The sequence below is a fragment of the Epinephelus moara genome, chromosome 10 (assembly GCF_006386435.1).
Source record: "Epinephelus moara isolate mb chromosome 10, YSFRI_EMoa_1.0, whole genome shotgun sequence".
NCBI classification, from domain to species: domain Eukaryota; kingdom Metazoa; phylum Chordata; class Actinopteri; order Perciformes; family Serranidae; genus Epinephelus; species Epinephelus moara.
Window position 1 is genome coordinate 834,756 of NC_065515.1, and position 21,952 is coordinate 856,707.

General features: G+C 42.9%; 1 protein-coding gene across 3 annotated transcripts in view; it reads left to right on the forward strand.

Annotated features, from left to right (window-relative positions):
• The window catches only part of LOC126396323 (importin-13-like), a 36,737-nt gene that overhangs the window by 2,716 nt on the left and 12,069 nt on the right, over positions 1-21,952 (forward strand). For all 3 annotated transcript variants that reach the window (XM_050054292.1, XM_050054294.1, XM_050054295.1), the window contains exons 3-16: positions 3,720-3,845; positions 3,935-4,291; positions 5,170-5,423; positions 9,675-9,815; positions 11,581-11,722; positions 12,970-13,136; positions 13,405-13,525; positions 13,895-14,042; positions 14,207-14,388; positions 14,652-14,678; positions 17,822-17,956; positions 20,754-20,906; positions 21,294-21,374; positions 21,488-21,625. In XM_050054292.1, coding sequence (XP_049910249.1) covers positions 3,720-3,845; positions 3,935-4,291; positions 5,170-5,423; positions 9,675-9,815; positions 11,581-11,722; positions 12,970-13,136; positions 13,405-13,525; positions 13,895-14,042; positions 14,207-14,388; positions 14,652-14,678; positions 17,822-17,956; positions 20,754-20,906; positions 21,294-21,374; positions 21,488-21,625 — 2,172 coding nt within the window. The remainder of the gene's footprint in view (positions 1-3,719; positions 3,846-3,934; positions 4,292-5,169; positions 5,424-9,674; positions 9,816-11,580; positions 11,723-12,969; positions 13,137-13,404; positions 13,526-13,894; positions 14,043-14,206; positions 14,389-14,651; positions 14,679-17,821; positions 17,957-20,753; positions 20,907-21,293; positions 21,375-21,487; positions 21,626-21,952) is intronic.

The following is a 21,952-nucleotide window of genomic DNA, read 5'->3' on the forward strand; positions in this document are numbered from 1 at the left end:
TGTGCTTGTTGTAGACATAGCGGTGGAGATGATGGTTCCTGGCCCAGTAGTTGTATGTGTCCAATAGAAAGCTCTTTGTTCAATGTTGGGTCTGCGAAACAAAGTACCACATTGTTAGTATCAGTTTGTGTGTATAATGAATGGGTATGTATACAGCCTTACATTTCCGCTCGGCTATAATTAGCCTGTAGATGCGCTATTCCACTATTACAAGCAAATGGATCTCAGAGGAAATTCAAAGCTCTACACTTTGCTGTGACACAGTGTGCTGTTAGGATTTAGTCATTTTGCATGTCTCCCCTGAGACAAACAACTACTGTACCACCAAAAAGGACCACAGCACAGTGCTGTGTCAGCAGCATCCTGCCCAGGCCCACTTTGCCAGGGTGACTTCTGTGTAATCACCTGGTAACCTCACTACCTACACAGGATGCTGTCCATAGGACGCTGTCGAGGTCCTTTCAGTCGTTCGTAGCTCCCAGGCTCTGCCTTATGGAAACTGTGTTCAAGTCAAGTTAGGATAAGATTTATGTGACAGCAAGAGCTCTCCTCTTATTAAATAGCTGTATGGCATTTAAAAGCAGAGGAGATGATTCAGCCTGCCAGCTAACATATTACAGAACATAGCGAGGAAATTTGACACTGAGAATTGATGCATGGTGTATTGAGTGGTCTTGTGGTGGCCGGAGAGGCTATTACAGAGAGAGATAGGGATCGTGATGACTATTACTGTACCGCCCAGTCATTGACAGAAAGGTATATGGGTTCAAGGTGGAACACATGTCTTGCAGGTTACATGATACACAGATATACTAGTGCCAGCATTTTTGTTTTATACTTTTTATTTTAGCAGGCTTGGAGACAGTATCCTACATGTATGTCCACTGTTTCAGTGACTGATGATTCTTCTGAATTATGTGATGGAAATTGTTCATGTAACTGCGGTTTGCACATGGAGACACTTGGTGCAAGGGTTTGTTTGCTGTTCATGTGCTGAGATTTTATCACTATTGGCAACATGGTATTCTTAATTTCTGTCTTGGCCGCGTGCTGTCAACAACCACCCGCGCACACTCTCGCACAAACTATTCTTCTTTGTTCCCTCATTAATCATCATTCCTCTGCATGTCTTTAGTTCTCACAGTTATAGCGCAGTGTCATGATGGGTCAGTGGTGCGATGATGCCTTCCGCAGCACAGCAACAACACTGGCCTCCCATCACTACAATGACTTTGAGTATGACACTCTGGTGCACAGATGGCTTGAAAACACACTGAACTGATGGCAGCAAGATGCCATTACCTGCTGTGTGTAAACACAGTGTGCAAAGACAAAATGTGTGTGTAGGCGCGTGCACTTATTCCTCATGTGGGGAAGGAGAGATTTCTATAATGTTTGGAAAAAACATCACGCTGCCACCTGCTTCTCTTGATCTACATCTCCTGCCTTGCACTTGCTAATAATTTTAATAAGATTATTCATATTTTATGGATGATAGCGTCTAGCCCTCTGCCCAATTTATCTGCTTCATATTCGTCCTTGATATTTTGTATAGTCAAGGTATTTTTGTGGGCTTTTTCAGCTTAGCTCAGGACCTACACTTGTTATTCTCCAGCGCTTGGTAGGGAACAGACAAGTGTATACCAGCTACAGTAAATCCGTGGTCATGTGTGAGCAGATGGTGGATCTGTCTAATTGAGCATTTTTTCATTTGCATCCCTCTTCTTCCTCCTCCTGTTGGAACGGGACTGTGGAGGAAGCTAATGACCTTTGACAGTGTCTGCCAAGAGCGGGCCATCCTCAGGTGAAGCCAGGTGGTTCAGGCAGGTTGCCACCATCTGTAGATACAATTAGTTGCTTCAGTTGCACTGACTGCTTTGGCTGCACATAAACGCTACTTTTTCTAGGGGTGCGCATGTTTTTTACTTGTTTTAAGAACCATTTAGTGATGATGGGCAATTATAGGTAGTTAGTGGAAATAACTGCTGCATGTCTGGTGTGATTTCCAGGAGGAGACAGGCGGTGGTTCTTTGTAAGAAGATTAAAGCAGCAAAATGAACAGACTGTTTTGTGTCTTGTGCTTTGATAATAAACCTAGGAGGGACAGACACGCTCAGACACAGACACAGTGCTGTTTGGGATTGGATGAGGAGAGGTCTGCGATCACACAGTGGACTGCGGTAATGATCCGCTGCTGCTTTGAACTCGGATATCACAGCTTCGTTTACAGAAAGGGTAGAGTGGAGCTGACTCACAAAAAAAAAACCATCCTAACGCTTTTTAGAATGAAGGTATGATAATGATCCATAGAAAGACCTTGCCGAATTGCAACACAATAACACATTCATATTCATGAGTTCAGTCATGCAGCTCTGTCTGTAGTAATCTGTTCACATTTACAGAAGAAACACCTGGTTTCATAGGTGCAGGAGTTTTCCTTCTGACAGTTTTGAAAGTGCTTCGATTCTCATAAAAAGTGCAACATGACTGTGATAGATGTTAGTGGACTACAGAGACCTTCATGCTAAGTCAAAGCCACATATATACTGTACGTGCACACGCTGCATATACTGTATCTGCACCTATAGATGTCCCTCACACATGTACAAATGCCACCTGACTCTCTACAAACAATCAGCTCATTAACACCTAGCCAGTCGTGTTCGCACTCTGGTACAGTAAGTAGAGACAGATAATTGTGTTGCAGGATGACAGACGGAGAGAGAACACCACCTGAGACTGTCTGCTTCCAGTAGGCATTGACGCTGCCCGAATGTTCTCTCTACAGCTGCAGTTCCCAGTATTATTCATCCTCCCTTGTTTGAGAACCTAAACTTCACTGATGAGGGAATGGGGAGAAATGTAGATTTTAGAAGAAGACTGAGATGAAGAGAGAGAGAGCTGAGGGATGGAATGAAACTAGATGGACAGTTTAGGCTGGAGGGAGAAATAAGAAGGAAGAAAGAGGAGAGAATGACTGCTGGTGGAGGGATTTATGTGTGCAGGCTTCAGGGGTAAAGACAAGGATCAGAAGCTCGCTGAATAGATTTTTTTTTCCTGTGTTGCTTGTCAGACACTTAGTGCTGGCTGCCAGCAGTTTTAGTTCAGCGAGCATGTACTTGTGTGTGTATTTGTGTGTGAGACAGAATGAGAGAGAAAAAACAGGCTTTTTTTTTTTTTGCAGAGTAGTGCCTAAACCTCTCTTCTGGCACTGCCAGGATTAGAGGTGTCTGTTTAATTAATGCTCCCTTTTCCCCTTCTTTTATTTCCCTCTCTCATACACATCCTTTATCTTCTTTCTCTTTGGCTTGCTCCCTCTTGTTCTCTCTGCACTCAAGTACTCAAATTACTCAGAGCTGTACTTCAGAGAGTGCTGTTTTCAGGTCATTGCTTTCACCATTGTTCAGGTTTTCGAGGTAAGCTGTCTACTACGTGTCTGTGTGCTTGTCTGTTTGCGAGTGAGAAAAGATGCTCTTTTCTCAAGGTAACCAGCTCTTCCCACCACACAAGCGCTCAAAGGACCGTGCTTCTCCTCTCTCTACTCCTCTGTTATTTCTGACATCCACAATTGTGAATGTTTGGAGTGTAGTTGCAAACAGTTCTCAAATTGAGTTTGTTTTTACATAGTTGTTCAACCCTCTCGTGGTTTAACGATCCACAGATTGTATGCATTCTTTGACTTCTCTCTCCTTACTCTCCTCTGTCGTCTTTATTTCCAGGCCCTCCACCAGCTGTACTACGATCCCAATATAGAAAACAAGAATCTAGCCCAGAAATGGCTAATGCAGGCTCAGGTCTCGCCTCAGGCCTGGCAGTTCTGCTGGGCCCTACTAAGCCCAGATAAGGTACAGTGGACACACAATATCTCACGTGGAGACACACGCACATACACAAGTGTTGTGCGTCATTTGCATCAAAATGTCATCTCTCACAGGTGCCAGAGATCCAGTACTTTGGCGCTAGCGCACTTCACACCAAGATCTCACGCTACTGGTCAGACATCCCCACAGACCAGTACGAGTCTCTGAAGACCCAGCTGTTCTCCCAGATTGCCTGCTTCTCCTCCGGCTCCAAGATGGTGCTCACCCGGCTATGTGTGGCCTTGGCCTCTTTGGCACTCAACACAATGCCTGAGGCCTGGCCCGGCGCAGTGGCAGAGATGGTGCGGGTGTTCCAGGAGGAGGGAGGAGGGGTGGATGGGCGGGCACGCTGCCTGGCATTACTGGAGCTGCTCACCGTTCTGCCTGAGGAGTTCCAGACCAGCCGCCTGCCACAGTACAGAAAGGGACAGGTATGTCTGCAGGTACCACCTTCCCCCGCCTCTGCAGGTGGTTATGGCCACCTGTTCAATGTTTACAGGTTTTCTTTTCTCTTTTTTTTTATTCATTTGTTATCACAAGGTATTTTGAGTAGGGCTGCTGCCTGGAAGTCGGAGATTCAAATCATCAGTCGGAAATTCCGTAGTCAACTGAACACTGAACATCCAGCTGAACCCTGTTCAAACTCTCAAACTCAGTTTAGAAAAAAAGGAACAAATAGTCAAATATTAATATTCAGAAGCCAAATCTAATCTATCAAAACATCTTCTTCCATGGGGCAAAACAGTCAGCAGTCATGCAGGACTTCATCCAGTCATTTTAGTCATTGTAAAATGGACAAGTTATATGTCCTGCTTGTCGAGGATGCATCAGGACACAGCGTTTGCACTACGAAAGGTGTGGTCAAATGCATCCCCTCACTTATATTTCGAGTTGTCCACTTGTGATCGTATTGCCCAAAATGCTTGTGAATACCAGGTTTAAACAGGCTCTTAATCTTGCAATCAGTAGCTTCCAGATATTTGATCTAAATCATAAGTTTAGTCATATTGGATTGTTTAATGCTGGTGAAGTTACTGTACAGCTGCTTGCATTGAACAGAAATGTTTGGGAGGTTTGTGTTTTTTTGTTAGACTAAAACGTTTTTCAATGAAATATATTTGATTATTTATTTATGTTCCAAAAAGTAAGGTATCAACAAAGCATCATATCTGTGTCAGTGCTAAAACACGGGTATCTTTATGGCACCAGTACTGAAAAACTCAGACTGAGTCTGTTCATTACGCTGAAGAACATATCACACATGGCTGATACAGTTGCAGTCTAACCCTCATTATCATCCTCCCTCTAGGTTCGGGGCGCCCTGGGCCGGGAGTGGGGGTCAGTGTGTCCCTTACTCCAGCAACTGCTGCGAAGGACGGACAGCCCTGGGGCGGTGAAAGCTCGCGTGCTGCGCTGCCTGTCATCCTGGGTGCTGTTGGATGTGCCCCTCAGTGAAAGCGAAGGCCTGGTGCACGACTGCTTCAGTGCCCTACCTGACCCAGAGCTCTTCGACACAGCGGTGGAGGCAATAGTCAACGCCATCTCACAGCCCGACTCCCAAAGGTGTGTACAAATGTGCGACAGTACGCACTCACAACCCCCAAAAAAGGCAGAAAAAAAGAAATAATGATACTGTATGGCATGAAAGCTTGTCATGGTTATGACGGGAGAAACTACACTAGAAGAGAATAGAGATAGAAGAGGGAACAGAGAGGGAGAACAGAGGGGAAAAAGAAAGATGCATTAGCCAAGGGCAGGAAACAGACAGGGTGGGCACTGGAAGGGCATCAGGGAGGGATGGAGGGAAGGAGGGAGGGATTGATGCAGGGCAAGTTGACAGCCAGGGGGAGGAGAGCGGCATTTCTCGGTTGGCTGGCGTTGCTATGGTTACAGAGCTGGGGAGAGATGTCATCATGCCCTGGTTGATTCAGACATGGCAGGCACCCATTACCCCTCCCCTAGAGAGAGAAAGAGAGGGAGAGGGCGTTGGTGACGGGACGATGCAAAGAGAAGAAAGGGTGTTAGGGGAAGGTGTGAAAGTGTGCGAGTATGAAAGACTTCATCCTCCATACCTCTGCACTGCCTCTTAGACAAGAGGGTCGGATCTGTGAAGTAGCTGCTGACGAGTCTGTTTAAACACACTCACATTTTGCAGAGCAGATGGTGGGAAGACGATTAATGGCAGTGGGAGTCACAGGTAGAACCAGCAGCAAGTGTTGCTGGGCTCCTGTAGGAGAGAGTACGTTAGTGAGAGATGGAATTCTTCTGATTTTCCTCGCTAAATTTCAGCTGTTCTCACAATTAAATCACAATTTTCTATCTCTTATTTTGTTCTGCTTAATACTGATCGCAGCCCTGCGTGTTTGCCGGTGTGTGTTTGTCAGGTCCTCCCTAAAGTCTTGACTCTCTCATTAGTAATGTCTCTTGAGACACATTTGGCCTCTGTCTCAGTCAGAGCATTGTGTGATTTATGGTTCATATTTAACTACTTAATGTAGTGTGTGTTTTGTGATGTGTCTATGAGAGACAAGGAACAGAAATCCCTTAGAAAACCTAGTGCAATTTTTTTTCCTCCATCCTCTCTAGGAAGTCATAGCCCACCTTTTCCCATCTGTAGATTATGCTCTGTGTTTATTCTATTTTATCTGTTCTCCCACTCTGCCTCTGTTTCTTTGTGCTCTTCCTCTCCCCTTTCTCTCCTCTCACCATCAGTACTAAGCCCTCCTCCCTGTCTCTTGTTCTCTCCCTCTGTTTAAACACATTACAGTCAACTCATTTGGGGGGATGCTATTGGTCCAGCTGCATCCTGTTGCCAGGCAACCCATTTCCCCTGTCTCGGAGTGTTGCAGTAATTGCAGAGGGGATCAGAGGTGGGAGGGGGGAGGGAGGGTAGTGGAGGGAGAGAATAAAGGAGGAGTCAGGAAGGAGGCAGAAAAAGTGTATAACAGCAGGGCAGGGAGCAAAGGAGGAGAGGACAGGCAACTATGAGTTAGAGGAGAGGAGACTGCAGCAGACTGTCTCAGAGGAGGAACCTCCAGAATGTCTCGGCTTATGAGGGAAATGGGGAAGCACACAGGAATTCATTCTGCCTTTTTAATCGTATCACATACACACCAAGCGCTCTCTTCCAAAGCTAAGAGTGCATGACCTGCATTTGCAAAGCACCTTGTTAAAAATGAATGATCTTTTGAGTGCATGAGTGCAGTCTGCCATTCACATGTACACACACACACACACACACACACACACACAGAGTCACTCACTCAGAGTAAATTGCAGCCGGTCCCTGCGCTGCTTTCAGAGTCACTCAGGCACCCGAACACAGAGGATGTCGGCAAATACACATACAGGTACTGGCTTATTAGATGGAGGCCAGAGTCATACACATCACATCTCAGCAGGGTGGAGCTCTCTCCAGAGAAGGCTGAATCAGTGTGGGATGCTGAGTAGGGGACTCAGCTTCATAATGCAGGACCACAGATCCGGCTCCTCGGATTATAAGAGATCCTGAGGGAAATTAGAATAATAAATGCTTTCCAGGACTGCGGTATGAGGTGCATTTAACCTGCAGAGCAGAGCATTCATATCAGTGTCATTTTTACTGGTTGGCTAGGACTGTTCTATAAGGGCATACACTAATGCTAGTTGTTTTTCAATGGACAGAAGATTAATTGACAACAGTTTTATTAATCAAACAATTCTTAGTCATTTATAAAGCAAAAATTCAAATCTTTGTGTTTCCAGTTTCTCTGTGCGAGGATCTGTGACTTTTCTGTGGCGCTATAAATTAAATAGCTTTTTGGTTTGGACTGTGAGTTAGAGCTTTGATTGTAGCCAAAAAATCAAGCCAGACCCTACATGAACCTGCATAGTTTCTGTCCAAGCCTGACCCAATTAAAAATCTGAATTTTTACTGTATGAAATAATATGTACTGCTATGTACAAGCTAAGGGCTGACATGCTCTCTCGCACCATTTCCTCTCTTGCTTCTGTTACCTCAAGAGTCTGTCATCGGCTCTTCGTCTCATGTACAACAGGTTCAGCAGAGCAGGCTCCATACGGCAGTCCACAGCGATGTAGCACGCAGATGATGATCACCGCTCTCCGCTGCATGAGACAATTCAAGTGTTTTGTCTAAGTCTAATTCTAACTCTCAACATTTTTATTAGTTATAATGTGCTGATGGCAACACATGCCATACATTATTCATTAAATTACCAAAAGATCTGCACACAAAAAAAACACTGGGAAACTGACGCACACGCGACCCAATTCAAGCTGGAAAGTATATCGAGAAAATACAGCCAGGCACGGCAAGAACCCCGACAGGTTGGGTTGGGCCCACTTGGTTCAGGCAGAGAATCATAGCTTGATGTCGGTTGGACAAAATAAGCAATTTGAAGACACTTTTTTTTCCCCTGACATTTTATGAATTAAAGTAGAAGCACAAAACTTTACAACTTTTCCTACCTAGTGTTTTCAAGTTGTACTATTGTTGCTTCTGCTGTCACAGAGACAACCGGATCGCTCTCCATTTTCCTCAGAGCCTTAAAACTACCAGTTTCCACACTTACTTTGGTTTCACTGTCCGTGTCCACCATTTCCGCTACTGGGGACAGTATTGGGATAGCTACCGATAGCTACGAAGGAAAACCAAAATGCTTTTCGCTTCCTGTTACAGTGGTTGACGCACTTCCTTTGTGCTGCAAATCAAGCCTTAGTGTTCCTGAGTGATAGTACCCAGAATTGCAAAGTGAAAGTGAGGCTTATAGGGACCCAGTCTGAGGGCTGATGGTGTCATTGTTCTGTAGTCATTACATTGTGCAGTCAGCATTAACTTCATAATGATAAGGTAAAGCAAAAAATGTGTTTATTTCCACTTTGAACGATTACTTGAAAAAAACAACCAACAGATGAGCTGATACTGGAAACAGTGTTCAGTCGCGCTTCAGATTGGATTCCTCAGAGATATTGTGAGTCACTGGTTTTTGGTTGATTTGTTTATTTTTTGTTTCTTCGCAAATGTTGTTGAATTCACACAACCTTGCTGTGTCATTGATGAATATTCATTGACATGGACCCACGTCTTTATTGACGTTCTCATGAAAGATGAAGCACCAACTGCATACCACAAAACACCCCTGGGACTGACTCACCCGTAATATGGTTTACATTTATAGCATTCACACATGCACATAATCTCCTCTGTGACATTCAGACGCGCGCACACACACGCCCTTCATCTCCAAATGTCACCCCTTCTCTTGCTGTCATTAAGGATGACAGGAGGATGTTGTCTGATGTTGTCACATGAGCAGATCTGAGTCTGTGTTGAAGCCAGTGTGTCAGAGTGTGTGCACCAATGTGTCTGTGTAGGTTTGTGTGTGTGTCAGCGCATGTGTGTGTTTTAGCCAGAGTGAGGGAATTATAGATGGCTGAGACAGCAGGAAGAAGACAGAATAATAACTGACAGCAGCGCAGCTCTGAGCTGGAGCTTTGAATAGATTTTCTGGTTCCCTGCTATATGTGTGGGTTTTTTAGGGTGGGTGTGCTGGATCAGAGGTTGGACTGACTTGGACTGAGATTTGATTTGAAATAAACACTTGTCTTGAGAAGGAGCAATAAATACATCAACCTAGCTGTGAGCGGTGTGAGTCAGTTATATATTCACCAGTGGAGGCTCTCCGGCTGTGCATGCTATGTTCTTCTCACTTGTACAGCACTGTGTGCAGCAGCTTTCAATCATTTGCTTTAAATGAACGAGACTCCTAACTGTCAACTGTCTGTGTTTGTTTGTGTGTCCATGGGTTTTAGATATGTGAACACTTTGCTGAAAATGGTTCCTCAAGTGCTCGCCCTCCAGGAGCAGCTCAGAGAGGCTGTTCAGAATGGAGACATGGAGACCTGCCACGGTATCTGCCGTATCGCCGTTACACTGGGAGAAAACCACTCCAGGTGTGTGTGTGTTTGGGAGTCCTGTAACAGTGTAAAATTTTATTATAGATTTATATTTGTCAAAATGTTTTTCATATACGACTGAAATTATTCACCCTTAGGATGATATTTAAACATTCTGTACTTCAGTGATGTTGAAAGCAACAAATGTAAATGTGTTTTAGCCATTTGAATAACAAAATAAAAATATTGTCCAGTTTTTAAAGGGACATTTCACCCCAAAATCAAAATTATTTTTTTCCCCTCTTCCCTGTAGTGCTATTTATCAGTCTAGATTGTTTTGATGTGAGTTGCCGAACATTAGAGATATCGGCTGTAAAGATGTCTGCCTTCTTTTCAATATAAGATAAGAAACTAGATGGTGCTCGGCTTGTGGTGCTCAGCACCAAAAGAAGTACTAAGGCTGCCTCCAACAAAGAATTTTCCTGGTTGACCTATAGTCATGATTAAGGTCCATCAGTGGACTAGTCTCCTGCATGTTTCTGATATGAATGTAATGATTAAATGATATATTTTGGTGGTTTGAGTTGAAGGTGTGAGAAAGAATAGTATCAGTAACATTGTTAACACTGTGCTACATTACAGAGAAATACAAAACCGTACTAATGAACCTTCATTAATATAGGCCTATATTTTATCTACAAGTGCACGTCACACACTGAGCGAGCCGCCTGTTAATGACGCTGTGGGCTAATGGGCATGTAGCTACTTCCATGTTTCAGATGATACGTCATGTTTGTAGTCGACCAATGAAGATGAGTTTACATATCACCTTGGGTTCGTCCTTCACCTTCTCAAAATGATCCCACACTTTGGATTTCCTGCCCGACATGTTATTAACTAGCCTGTGGAATAACCGCAGGTACCAGCCCTGGAAATTAACCTGACTCCTGTCTGACTGCTGAACGTGGACACTTCCTGTGTCTGTCTAGAGTTTTTCTGCGACTAAGTGACCAATTAAAATCATGCCGACTAATGACCTTTCTGGTCGACTATTACGGGGGGCGCCCTAAGAAGTTCATTTGAAAAACCCAACATTTGTCACGGTTACTCAAGATAATCCATTTTCTGTCTACCGTACTGCACCTGCCAACTGTATCACTGTGCAGGAGGAAGCATGCATTTCCTGCTAGCTCACCTAGCACCACTGAGCTAGCTAAGATTACAGTTCAGCCAAGGTTAATGTTTATATCTCACACTGTCACAAGCGCGAGTTTCTTGTCCATGAGTAGACGCACACTTCGTTCTGCACAGCGATACTGATGGCAAGTGTAGTTCGGTAGAAAGAAAATAGTTCCTACGTGAAACTGCTCACAAGGTCTGTGGATTATCTTGAGTAACTGTGTCATGATTTCTGGAAAGAGACATGCCTGTTGAGTTTTTCCTTGAGCAACACAAGTCGAGTGTCCTCTAGTTCTAGAGGAGACTGATACCTCCAATGCAACAACTCACACCAAAACAATCTAGATTGATAAATTGCACCGCAGTTAAGAGGAAAAATAGTTTTTTGGATTTGGAGGTGAACTCTCACTCTACTATATAAGAGAAACAAATTTCTTAACGCTCATTTGCACCGAAACAAGTCATGGCAGAAGCAGAGTCTGCACAGTAAGACATGAGACAGACTGTTACATGTCTACTTTAATGTGTTGCTGTGTCAATGAAACAGAGAAAGGTGCTGATGAGCCCATGTACCACCTGCTGCCAAATGACACTTCTTTTTCTCTCTCCACCCACCTCTCTCTCTCTCTCTTTTTCTCTGTAGGACTCTTTTGGAGCAGGTGGATCACTGGCAGGGCTTCCTGGCTTTAGTCAACATGATCATGTTTTGTACAGGCATCCCCGGCCACTACCCGGTCAATGAGACCACCAGCTCGCTCACACTCACCTTCTGGTATACACTACAAGTAAGGAATGTTAAAATCTGATCCGTGTTAAAGTGATGTTGTGGTAGTTTTACAAACAAAGCGTACTTTATATGTTCCTGCTGCTATGATTTACTCACGTCTTTCCTTTAACGTCGTCTTTACGAGGCACGTAAAGCCAGTCGGCACATGGTAGTGTGGTGAGGCTCTATAGGCAGCTGCTTGAAGCAGGCTGTATAAAACATCTCTCCCTGCACATCCTGATTGAATTGAAGTGCTACTCACTGAAGTCTCACTGGCATTTGTTTACAGTTTTCAAATAATAAAATATGACAGCCTGTCTGAAAACATTTGCTTTTTGTCTTCTACCTTATCCAGCATAAGTCTGAGCAAACAGACTATAGTCACATATTAGATGGAGAAAATCAAATATCACAATACTTTTTTTACCAGAAATCTTTATCGGTATTGCTGCAGTATTGTAGTGTTGACTCATTGGTGCTTTTACAAATATTTTCACAGTGAGATTTATGATAAATACTGATCAGTAATCTGGATACACAGCCCGTTTGACATAAGAGAATGTTGGCATTGTACATTTCTGCAAACAATAGACCTTACATTTATATGTTTCGTACATATCATGTTCCTAAAGTGTTTATGAGCTAACTTTGTCATCAGGAGGTGTAGGGAATGGTGGTTGGCATGGTACCAGGGGAGGTGGCTGCCGAGCTGCAGATTACAGTTCAAGACCAACAAACAATGTTTTTTAGCCAGCCATTGCTACATTTCCATCAGCGATTGTGCCCCCAAAGCTGGGTATTTTAAACCAAAACATGATCTTTACTCACCTGACCAAGTGATATTTGTGCCTAAACATAACTGCATGGTAACCACAGCATTGTTAAAGCACAGAGAAGCGAAAGTTTCAACATATCCAGGGCATAATAATGTACACATTTTGCATATTAATAATTTCCTGAAGTGGACATTGCCGATATTGATTCTGGCGATTGGGTTGTGCTTTAATGACTAAGTGGGTTTGCATTACTTTACTATGATGCAGCCTTCAAACCAGGAAAAGTAAACAACTTATGATATTACAGCAGATAATATGTAATCTCATATCACAGCATTGATATGTCGGTGTATTACCCAGCACTGTTAGATAACTGATAGTTCTCTCAGTGTTAATAGCCTGTGTGAATTGTGACAGATGTTTTTGGTCTGTAAAGTGAATAAATGATTTCATGTGCCAGACAATTTTCTTCTCCTTATTCCCTCCTCAGGATGAAATAATGTCATTCGAGTCGGATAAGCAGGCAGTGTATCTGCAGGTCTACAGGCCGGTATATTTCCAGCTGGTGGATGTTCTGCTGCACAAAGCTCAGTTCCCCTCTGACCAGGAGTACGCGTCCTGGTCCTCAGATGAGAAAGAACAATTCAGGATCTACAGGTGTGTGTGTGTATCTGTATGCCTGACAGTCTCTGTGTATGCCTATTTCTGCTGCACACTGTTGTGTGCAAGTGTTTCAGTGACGGTGTAAGTGTTTCAGAAATTACTCGCTGACAGGATGATTGGTCAGCATATGAGCGTGTTTTGCTCTAATAGACTCACTGGACTGGCAGCTGAGAGGGCAAAACCTGTCTGGCAGAGATTAACAGATATGTGTGTCAAAGTTGCGTGCTTCTAAAATGTCTGTTTGTGCATGCCTGTCCTTCAGGGTGGATATCTCAGACACACTCATGTACGTGTATGAGATGCTGGGAGCAGAGCTGCTGAGTAACCTGTATGATAAACTAGGGAGACTGTTGACTAATGCAGAGCAGCCCACATCATGGCAGGTGGGTGAGACGTACACAGACGAGCAAAGACAAAATGTGGACTATTTTCTGTGTGTTTGAGTGTTGCACAGAAGCCGGTATTGAAAATGTGTCATAGTGGAATTGATAAACTTTTTTTTTTTTTAGACCAGGACTTCTGTTTTTCACATTTATTACACGTATGTTGCATGTAGTCTGCACTCTCAAATCAAAATAAACCCCAAGAAAACCTAAAGAAAGGAATTAAGGGAATGATTGTAACTATTTCATTACATTGATTTGGGGTTATTTTAACTTTTATTGGTACTTTTTTTAACTCTTTCATTGCTGAAATTCTATATTGATCAAGTGATGCTCAGCAAATACACTGACGTCCTTCTCCTCCTTCAGCACACAGAAGCCTTATTGTATGGCTTCCAGTCCATAGCAGAGACGATAGATGTGAATTACTCTGACGTCATCCCCGGCCTGATCGGACTCATCCCCAGAATCAACATCAACAACGTCCAACTAGCAGACACAGTGATGTTCACTATAGGTGAGTTTCATGGGTGGATTTAAAGGATCGCAGCACACGGGATAAAAAGTTAAAATAGATTTAGTGTAAATCTTATGACAATACGATGGAAACAGGAGATGTTTCAGTTCCATAACACTCATGTTGTTTCTCATTCAGTGTCTGAAATGTTTATCTCCCACAAGGTGCTTTGGCTGAATGGTTGGCCGACCACCCGGTGATGCTCAGCAGTGTCTTGCCCTTGGTGCTACAGGCTTTGGGGAACCCAGACCTTTCTGTTTCTTCTGTCTCCACACTCAAAAAAATTTGTAGGGAGTGCAAATATGACCTGCCACCCTACGCAGCCAACATAGTAGCTGTCTCTCAGGTATGTAGAGGATGTACATCTCTTTTATTTAATATGCCATTGTTTTTTTTCACTCAGTTGATGAAGTATGAGAGCTAATTGCAATCAATTGTATAAAGTATTTTTTACTTTTAATGACTAAGATATTGCAGACTTCTGTGATGTTCCTGCTTTCCAGAAATAACATTTACTCTTTGAAATTACTTCAAGTTATTTTATTTTAGGGTTTTGTTGTGCTTTCAAAAGAATAGAACCGTCACTCTGACTTTATCTTTTCTCTCAAGGAGGTGCTTATAAAGCAGATCCACAAGGTCAGTGTGCACTCTCTCACACTCACTTTCTGTTTTGTCTCTGCACTGAAATGACATTTAAACAAGAAATGCTGTTAAAGAATTGCGTAACATAATTTCAGCCTGTAGTCTAAAGACGAAATGTAATGTGTCGTGAAAAATCTGTTCAAAGGGATAGTTTGGATGTTTTGAAGTGGGGTTGTATGAGGTACTTACTCATTGTCACTGTATTACCTACAATTGATGGAGGCAGGCTCTCCCCAGTTTGGATCAGAAGGCAGGAGGACTGGCATGGAAGCTAGACAATGTGCTGCTGTGGACAGGGGCAGTGGCAGAACGTATTTTAGTCACTTAACTGTACGAGAATATTGAGAATATTTCCCCTGCTTTACCTTGACGACAGGCAGCCCTGTCCGATGGGGAGGTAAAGCTGTTATCTGTGCTCTCTTCAAAGCCAGACTCCTTCGACAAAAACAGTTGTTTTACTCAGCAGAACACGGGAGCCACTGGTTTACCACTGCCCTGATCCAAGTAGGTAGCTGCGGCTGAAGCAGCTGTGTGACCGGCCCACCAGCTACATGACTCACCCACCATACCTACACTTCAGTCCATGATCAGGAAATGCTAAGTTAGCATTATGCTAGCCCCTGAGGGGTAGGTTAAAAGAGAGGCGGTTAGGGTAGGCGTATGGGTTACATCATCTCTCATAAGGTGAATCACATCTTCATGTATGATGAATTATAAAGTGGATTATTGCTGTGTTTGACCTCATGTTTATTCACTACACTTGCCTGGTGTAGCATCGATGGGTCTTGTACTGGTGGTGGGGGCGATTTAAAGGGGCTTGCTGTGTGACTTTGGTGTTTAAAAGGTTAGTTCACACATTTAACACAGACTCACCCAGTGGTTCACAACCTTTTTCCTTAGGGGAGCCCTTTACTATCATTGAGTAAACTGATGACCCCTGACTAAGAGACATATTTTATGGATATTTCACATTATAATAAATGCGTAACAATAGAGAACAACTGACAAACTGTACAACTAACCATAGGCGTAGATGTTTTCTAAAACGTGCAGTTGTTCCCCACAATAATAACAGTACTAGGGAACTTTTATTTTGGCAAAATTAAAAGACATTTGCACTTTAACCCTATGGGCCCGAACGACGCATAGTGCTTCCAAATTCACACCTGGTCTTCTCTATGGATTTTCTCCGCGCCCGTGCGTCATAGCGGGAAGCCACGCATATCACGCAAAACAGCGGAACCGTAGCTTTCCGACAAGACCAAGCACTTGTCGGTAGTCCAATGTTTTCATAGCAAAAAAAAAAAGATAAATTTACACTAAAATTATGTATAACAAAGCTTTCATACAGCTTTGCACACACATTACTCTTGGATGGATTACTCGCGAATGATACTACACACATCATTGTGCTGTCATCCCATCACACTATAAATACAGATTGATTGTCTACAAAAAAAAACCTGATGAATTTCTTTACAATCCATTATACAGATCTTGTTATCAGTCACTTCATATAGTGAGGAATATCGTATCTTACCACGTCTTAGGCTTGCGTGTGTTTCTCCCTGTCTATCCACATTTGTAGTCCGGCTTTCAAGATGCAAATATCTCCATATTGTCCAGTTGTCACTCAATCAAACTTTGTATGACAAGACCAGCCACTTCACCTTTGCGCACCCAGACAACTGCAGCCTAATTATGCATGCTGACAGGGCCGTAGTCACCATATACATTGAGGGGGACACGTGCCCCCCACCAATGCCCAAAATGCTCCCCCAATATATAACTGAAACTGAAAAAAACAACAACAAAACGTTCAGGTCAGGTCAAAGAGCAGTGGCAAATATTATCTAAGAGGAGATCATTGCACTTGGTTGACTATTTTTTTATTATCTTAGATGTAAATATTGCATGTTTCTTTCAGATAAAACACATTTTTGACTTGTGAATGAATCAATGGAATTTCTTGCAATAATGAAAAAATACTGGCAATCATGTCCGCCTGGCACAAACCACATGTTTTGGACAACTGTGAAGTGACAGAATGTCCCAGCATCATGGTTCTTATATTGCCAGATTCCAGAGAGTCTCCCCTCTTCATATATGGCAGAGTACGTCAACTTCCAACTTGCTATGGTGAGATACATGTAGAAATGTAAGAATTTAGTAACACAGATTTCTTTTTTTCATTGATATAAAAATTAATATAAAATAGAGGCACATAGGAGGACATGTCATGATGGCAAATCTGGATAGCCCAGATTGTCCTGAAAAAAACAAGATATAGCATGTGTATGTAGCCTTTATAATGACTGTGATATGAGCTTAAAAGTAAAGGCAGTAAAAATACCCCCCAAAAAAGGCCAAGGGCCCATAGGGTTGAACTGATGCACGAAAGGCACAAATTTGTTCATAAAAAATCACCAGAATGCAGGAAATTAAATTAAAACTTCTTTCGTGACTAATTTAGTGTTTTAGTCTCCCTAATGCTTGGCCAGTATTCTATTAGCTCTCTGGTTGTTTTAACTGTGCACTTTACTAATGCAGGACGAGGCTGTTTAGCAGAGAGTGAAGGCTCTGTCAAAATATTTTCAATGTGCCCTTATCCTGTGACATTTTCAATTTGTATCTTTAATAATAATCCATTGCCAACTGTATGTATATTTTTAACAAGTTGCCTTACACCCCTTAAATCAAGAGGGCCTCGTGAAGCTTCAGCGACCCTTAGTGGTGTCAGGACCCCCAGTTTGGGAACCAGTGAACTAACAGATAGAGCCAAAGGTAGACCAGCAACTCCTGTGTTCTGCAATGTTAAGTTACTGGTATTAAGCATAGATAACAGCTCAGTTCCCCTTTGGAAAGTCTGTCTGACGGCAAAGTAAAGCAGCGAAATTATTCTAAATATAGCGCACACTTAAACTGATATTGATTTTTTAAGGTAGCTAAAATAGGTTTAGCTGCGGTACATTGCTAAGCTCCTGTGGTGGTTCTCCTGTCTGCTTCTCCAAACTGGGAGGGTGCGACGATTATGGATAAGTATTACATACAACCCCACTTTAAAAAATCCAAACTATACGTTTAAACTCACTGCTTGCTTGAGCTGAAGCTAAACCTGCGATCATCTTCTCTTACAGACAAGTCAGTGTATGTGGCTGATGCAGGCTCTCGGCTTCCTGCTCTCAGCTCTCCCTGTGGAAGACATCTTAAGAAACCTTCACTCTCTCATCACCCCCTACATTCAGCAACTGGAGAAGCTAGCGGATGAGACGGTGCGTACACAGACCAACATGTAACAGCACACATACACACACGGAGCAGACACAACTGGACTCTGGCCAATAGGAACAGGCCTTGTTTCTGTGTGGTGTCACTGCAGTGGAACATTTCTCTGCGGGACCAGATTGGATTTGACCCTGCACCATGGGCTAGTGACTCACATGGAAGTAGCAAAGACACACTTTCTCTCACTCATGCAAACACACACACGCACACCACCCCAAGACAGAAGACAAATGAACTCAGAGAAAAATGCCTACACAGGCGTACAGTAGGTCATGCTTTTACATGTGCATGCACACAGTCATGCAAAAGAAGATTCTTTACCCTGTTTAAATGTCAGGTCTAATGGACCCTGGATTTTCAGACCGTCACGCTGGATGGTAAAAATGTGGAGCTGATATTTATCTAAAAATACACAGTTTGATTTCTGCTGTATGTGGAACAAAGTAAAATTTCTCCTGATCTCTTGTTCTGCAGTCACTGAAGACTTTGGGTGGGGTGAATCGAGATGTCAGTTTAGATGAAGCTTCTCTCTGTGTGCCTGTCTCTGTCCCTGTCTCACCCTCCACCCTTCACACACACACACACACACACACACAGTCACACACTGTCTCATCCACCGTCTTCGACGTCCTCTCTTTCTTATTGTTTTCCGTCTAGCTTTTTGATGTATCGCCATTACATCAGACTATGAAATCAGGTGCTGTGTCTGGAGCCGGACAAATAGTGGCACCTAGTGGGGAGACCTTCAGGTTACATTACGTCAGGGGTGAATGACCATGATGTCTGACGGGGCTGACTGTAAACTGTGATGTCACTCTGACCTGACAGAGTGAGAGTAACAGTATCACCATGGCGAGGGGAGGTAGATGTTGAAGGAGAGATGTGGCTCTTGTCCTCTTCTTAGTCTTTTGGCTCTGTTACATCACCATGGCGACAGAGCAATGATTGAACACTTAGTAAAAACCTAATTAATGATTTTAACCTGGGTTAGGTGTGTGTTCATGTGCTGATGCATTTTAGTGACACATTGCTGAAATACCTTTGATAGATTTTTTCTTTGAGTGAGATGAGATATTTTTTCATTTACCAATTATTTCGTTGAGTAAATGGATAATTCTGATTTTTTTTTTTTTTTTTTTTTTTTTTTTTTTTGATGTGGGGTTGTATAAGACAGTTATCCATAGTTAGTGTATTACCTACAGTAAATGGTGGTTGGCCCTCAGTTTGAGGAAGCAGGCAGGATACTAAGCTGCTGTGGGTGAGAATAGTATCAACAGTATTTTAGCCACCTAAAAAAAAGTCCCACTTAAAAAAATCATTGTCAGTTGAAGTGTACGCTATATTTAGAACATTTCCACCACTTAACCTTGCATCAGACGGCCCTTTCCAACGGGGAACGGAAGCCGTTGGTGTTTTAAAGGGTTGATTCGGACTCACCAAAGTCACACATGAACAAGTTAGCTGATCGAGGCAGCAGTAGACCAGCAACTTCTGTGCTTTGCAAGGTAAAGTTACTGTTTTTGTTAAAGGAGTTTGGTGGCTTTGAAGAGAGCAGAAATAACCGCTTCAGTACCGTCAGAAAGAACTGTCTGACAAAAAGGTAAAGTGGTGAAAATATTCTAAACCTAGCGTACACTTAAACTGATACTCATTTTTTTAGGTGGCTAAAATTTGTTTTGCTGCTGCCCCTGTCCACAGCAGTACATTACTTAACTTCTGTGGCAGTACTCCTGCCTGCTTCTCCAAACTGAAGGTATGACGACTGCCATCTACTGTAGGTTATAAATTAGCCCATTTTACACAAATAACCAGTGATGGGTGTGATTTTTAGATAGCATGCCAGCATTCTGGAAGCAATAGAGGCGTGATGGGTATGAAGTGCAGGGCTTCCTAAAATATTATGGCAATAACAAGCATTTACCATCCCTAATATCTGGTGGTCGATTTCGTCCTCTTCTCAGAGGGCAAGGACCCCTCAGACTTTATTATCTCTCCAGTCTGCAGACATTTTAAGCTGCTGTTTTTCCTCCTTTGAGTTAGCTCCTAACTGCTACGAGCTACTTTTTAAATCTCCCAGCAGTGGGTCGCACACAGAGCACGTCATCAAACAATGACACCCGTCCCATTCTGCCCCTTTACACAGACATGGATTTGGCACCATTTCCATCTCCACTGCTGGCTTAAAGGCGAAACAACTATGTCCCCCCCCATTCCATGAATGTACCTTTTCTACAGAACAGTGAGGCAGAATATTACAGCACAGCATTCCCACCTTGAACAGGCAGTGTAAAAATAGCTACGTACATACCATGGATAAGTGCCTCATATAACCCCATTACAAAACATATGAACTATCCCTTTAAGTAATGATATTGCTTTACACTATTTCTCATTAAATAATAATAATAACAAATGCCCAAATTGTAAAAAGTAAGCTGCCTTAAACCTGCTTTCTTCATCTCTAAACAACTAAAAAACTAAAAGTATTCAGTGTAACTGTCTAAATTGATCAAATGAGTCATTAAAAACGTTGTGATTTATGAGCACCATAGTAAACATATTTGTAAATTGTTCGGTGTTCCATCCATTCATTTTCAAAACTGTTTACCCTCTTCAGGAGTAGCTAGCTTTTAGGGTTTGTTTGTCCTCTTGAATATTTCAGCAGTTATTTTTCAAGGCAGGCACTATGGACTAAATGAGCCAGAGACGGTGGGGGTTCGGATGTAGAGTAGCAAATTCCCAAATAAAATGATCTCTCTTCTTTCCTTTTTTTTCTTCTTACAGCCTAATCCCTCAAATAAATTAGCAATTATCCACATCCTGGGACTGCTGTCCAACCTCTTCACTACGCTCGACATCAGCAAGCAGGACGATGAGTCAGCGGACGGCTCAGCACCACCTGTCAAGACAGCCCCTCCTCCACCTGGACCAAACCCAGTCAGTCACCACACATATTATCATTGTCATCAGTGGGTTGAGTGACATGGATACACTGACTATCAGTAACAGGGTGGCTCTATGGATGTTAGACATCGACATACAGTATAAACATACAGTATGTTCCATTTTAAGACTTAATAATCCAGCACACTGCAGTTTGGCAGTTTAGAATTGCAGTGGGGCACATGGTGCTCACAGCAACATTGCTTGTTGGAGGGGTGAGGTTGGTCAACAGGAAATTTTTGCCCTGTCACTCAACCATAGTCATGAGTCATTCTGCTGAGAGGCAGTGCACCCATGTGTATACGCTAATGTCTAATGCTGCTGCTTGTTTGTGACTTTCTATGCTTTCTTTTAATTAAATAAAGTACATCTGTTTTTCAGGTGGTGGTGGTTTTGCAACAAGTGTTTGCTCTCATACAGACTGTACTCAGTAAGTGGCTCAACGACTCGCAGGTTGTAGAGGTGAGTCATCGACGTGTGCGGCCACATGCTGTCACATCCTCTGCTTTTTAAGAAATCAGTCCACATAATCAGATATGACATGTCAGTGCAGCTGATCTAATGTTGTCCCTCAGGCGGTGTGCGCCATCTTTGAGAAGTCAGTCAAGACTCTGCTCCATGACTTTGCTCCCATGGTGTCTCAGCTAAGTGAGATGCTCGGGCAGATGTACAGTACAATTCCCCAGGCCTCAGCCCTCGACCTCACACGACAGGTACACAACACACAAACACACATTAGTATTCTTCCTTTAATGCTTTACATGCAGAGAGATTTACAAATCTGTCAGCTCATCAGCTATGCTCCAACGAGCCCAAGGTTAATGAAGATACAGTTGATGTTTGTAAAACTTTATCAACAATTGCACTGTGTAATCATGACTAAACTCTCAAACATCTTTTGTTTGGACACATAAGTCAAAGTCATTGCTTTTATTGTAGTTACGTTTTACTGATTTTCATTGATAAAGTTGACTAATACAGGTAGATTTCTGCAAGCGAAACCTAATTTCTTGTACACACGACTCATGGAAGTTAATATT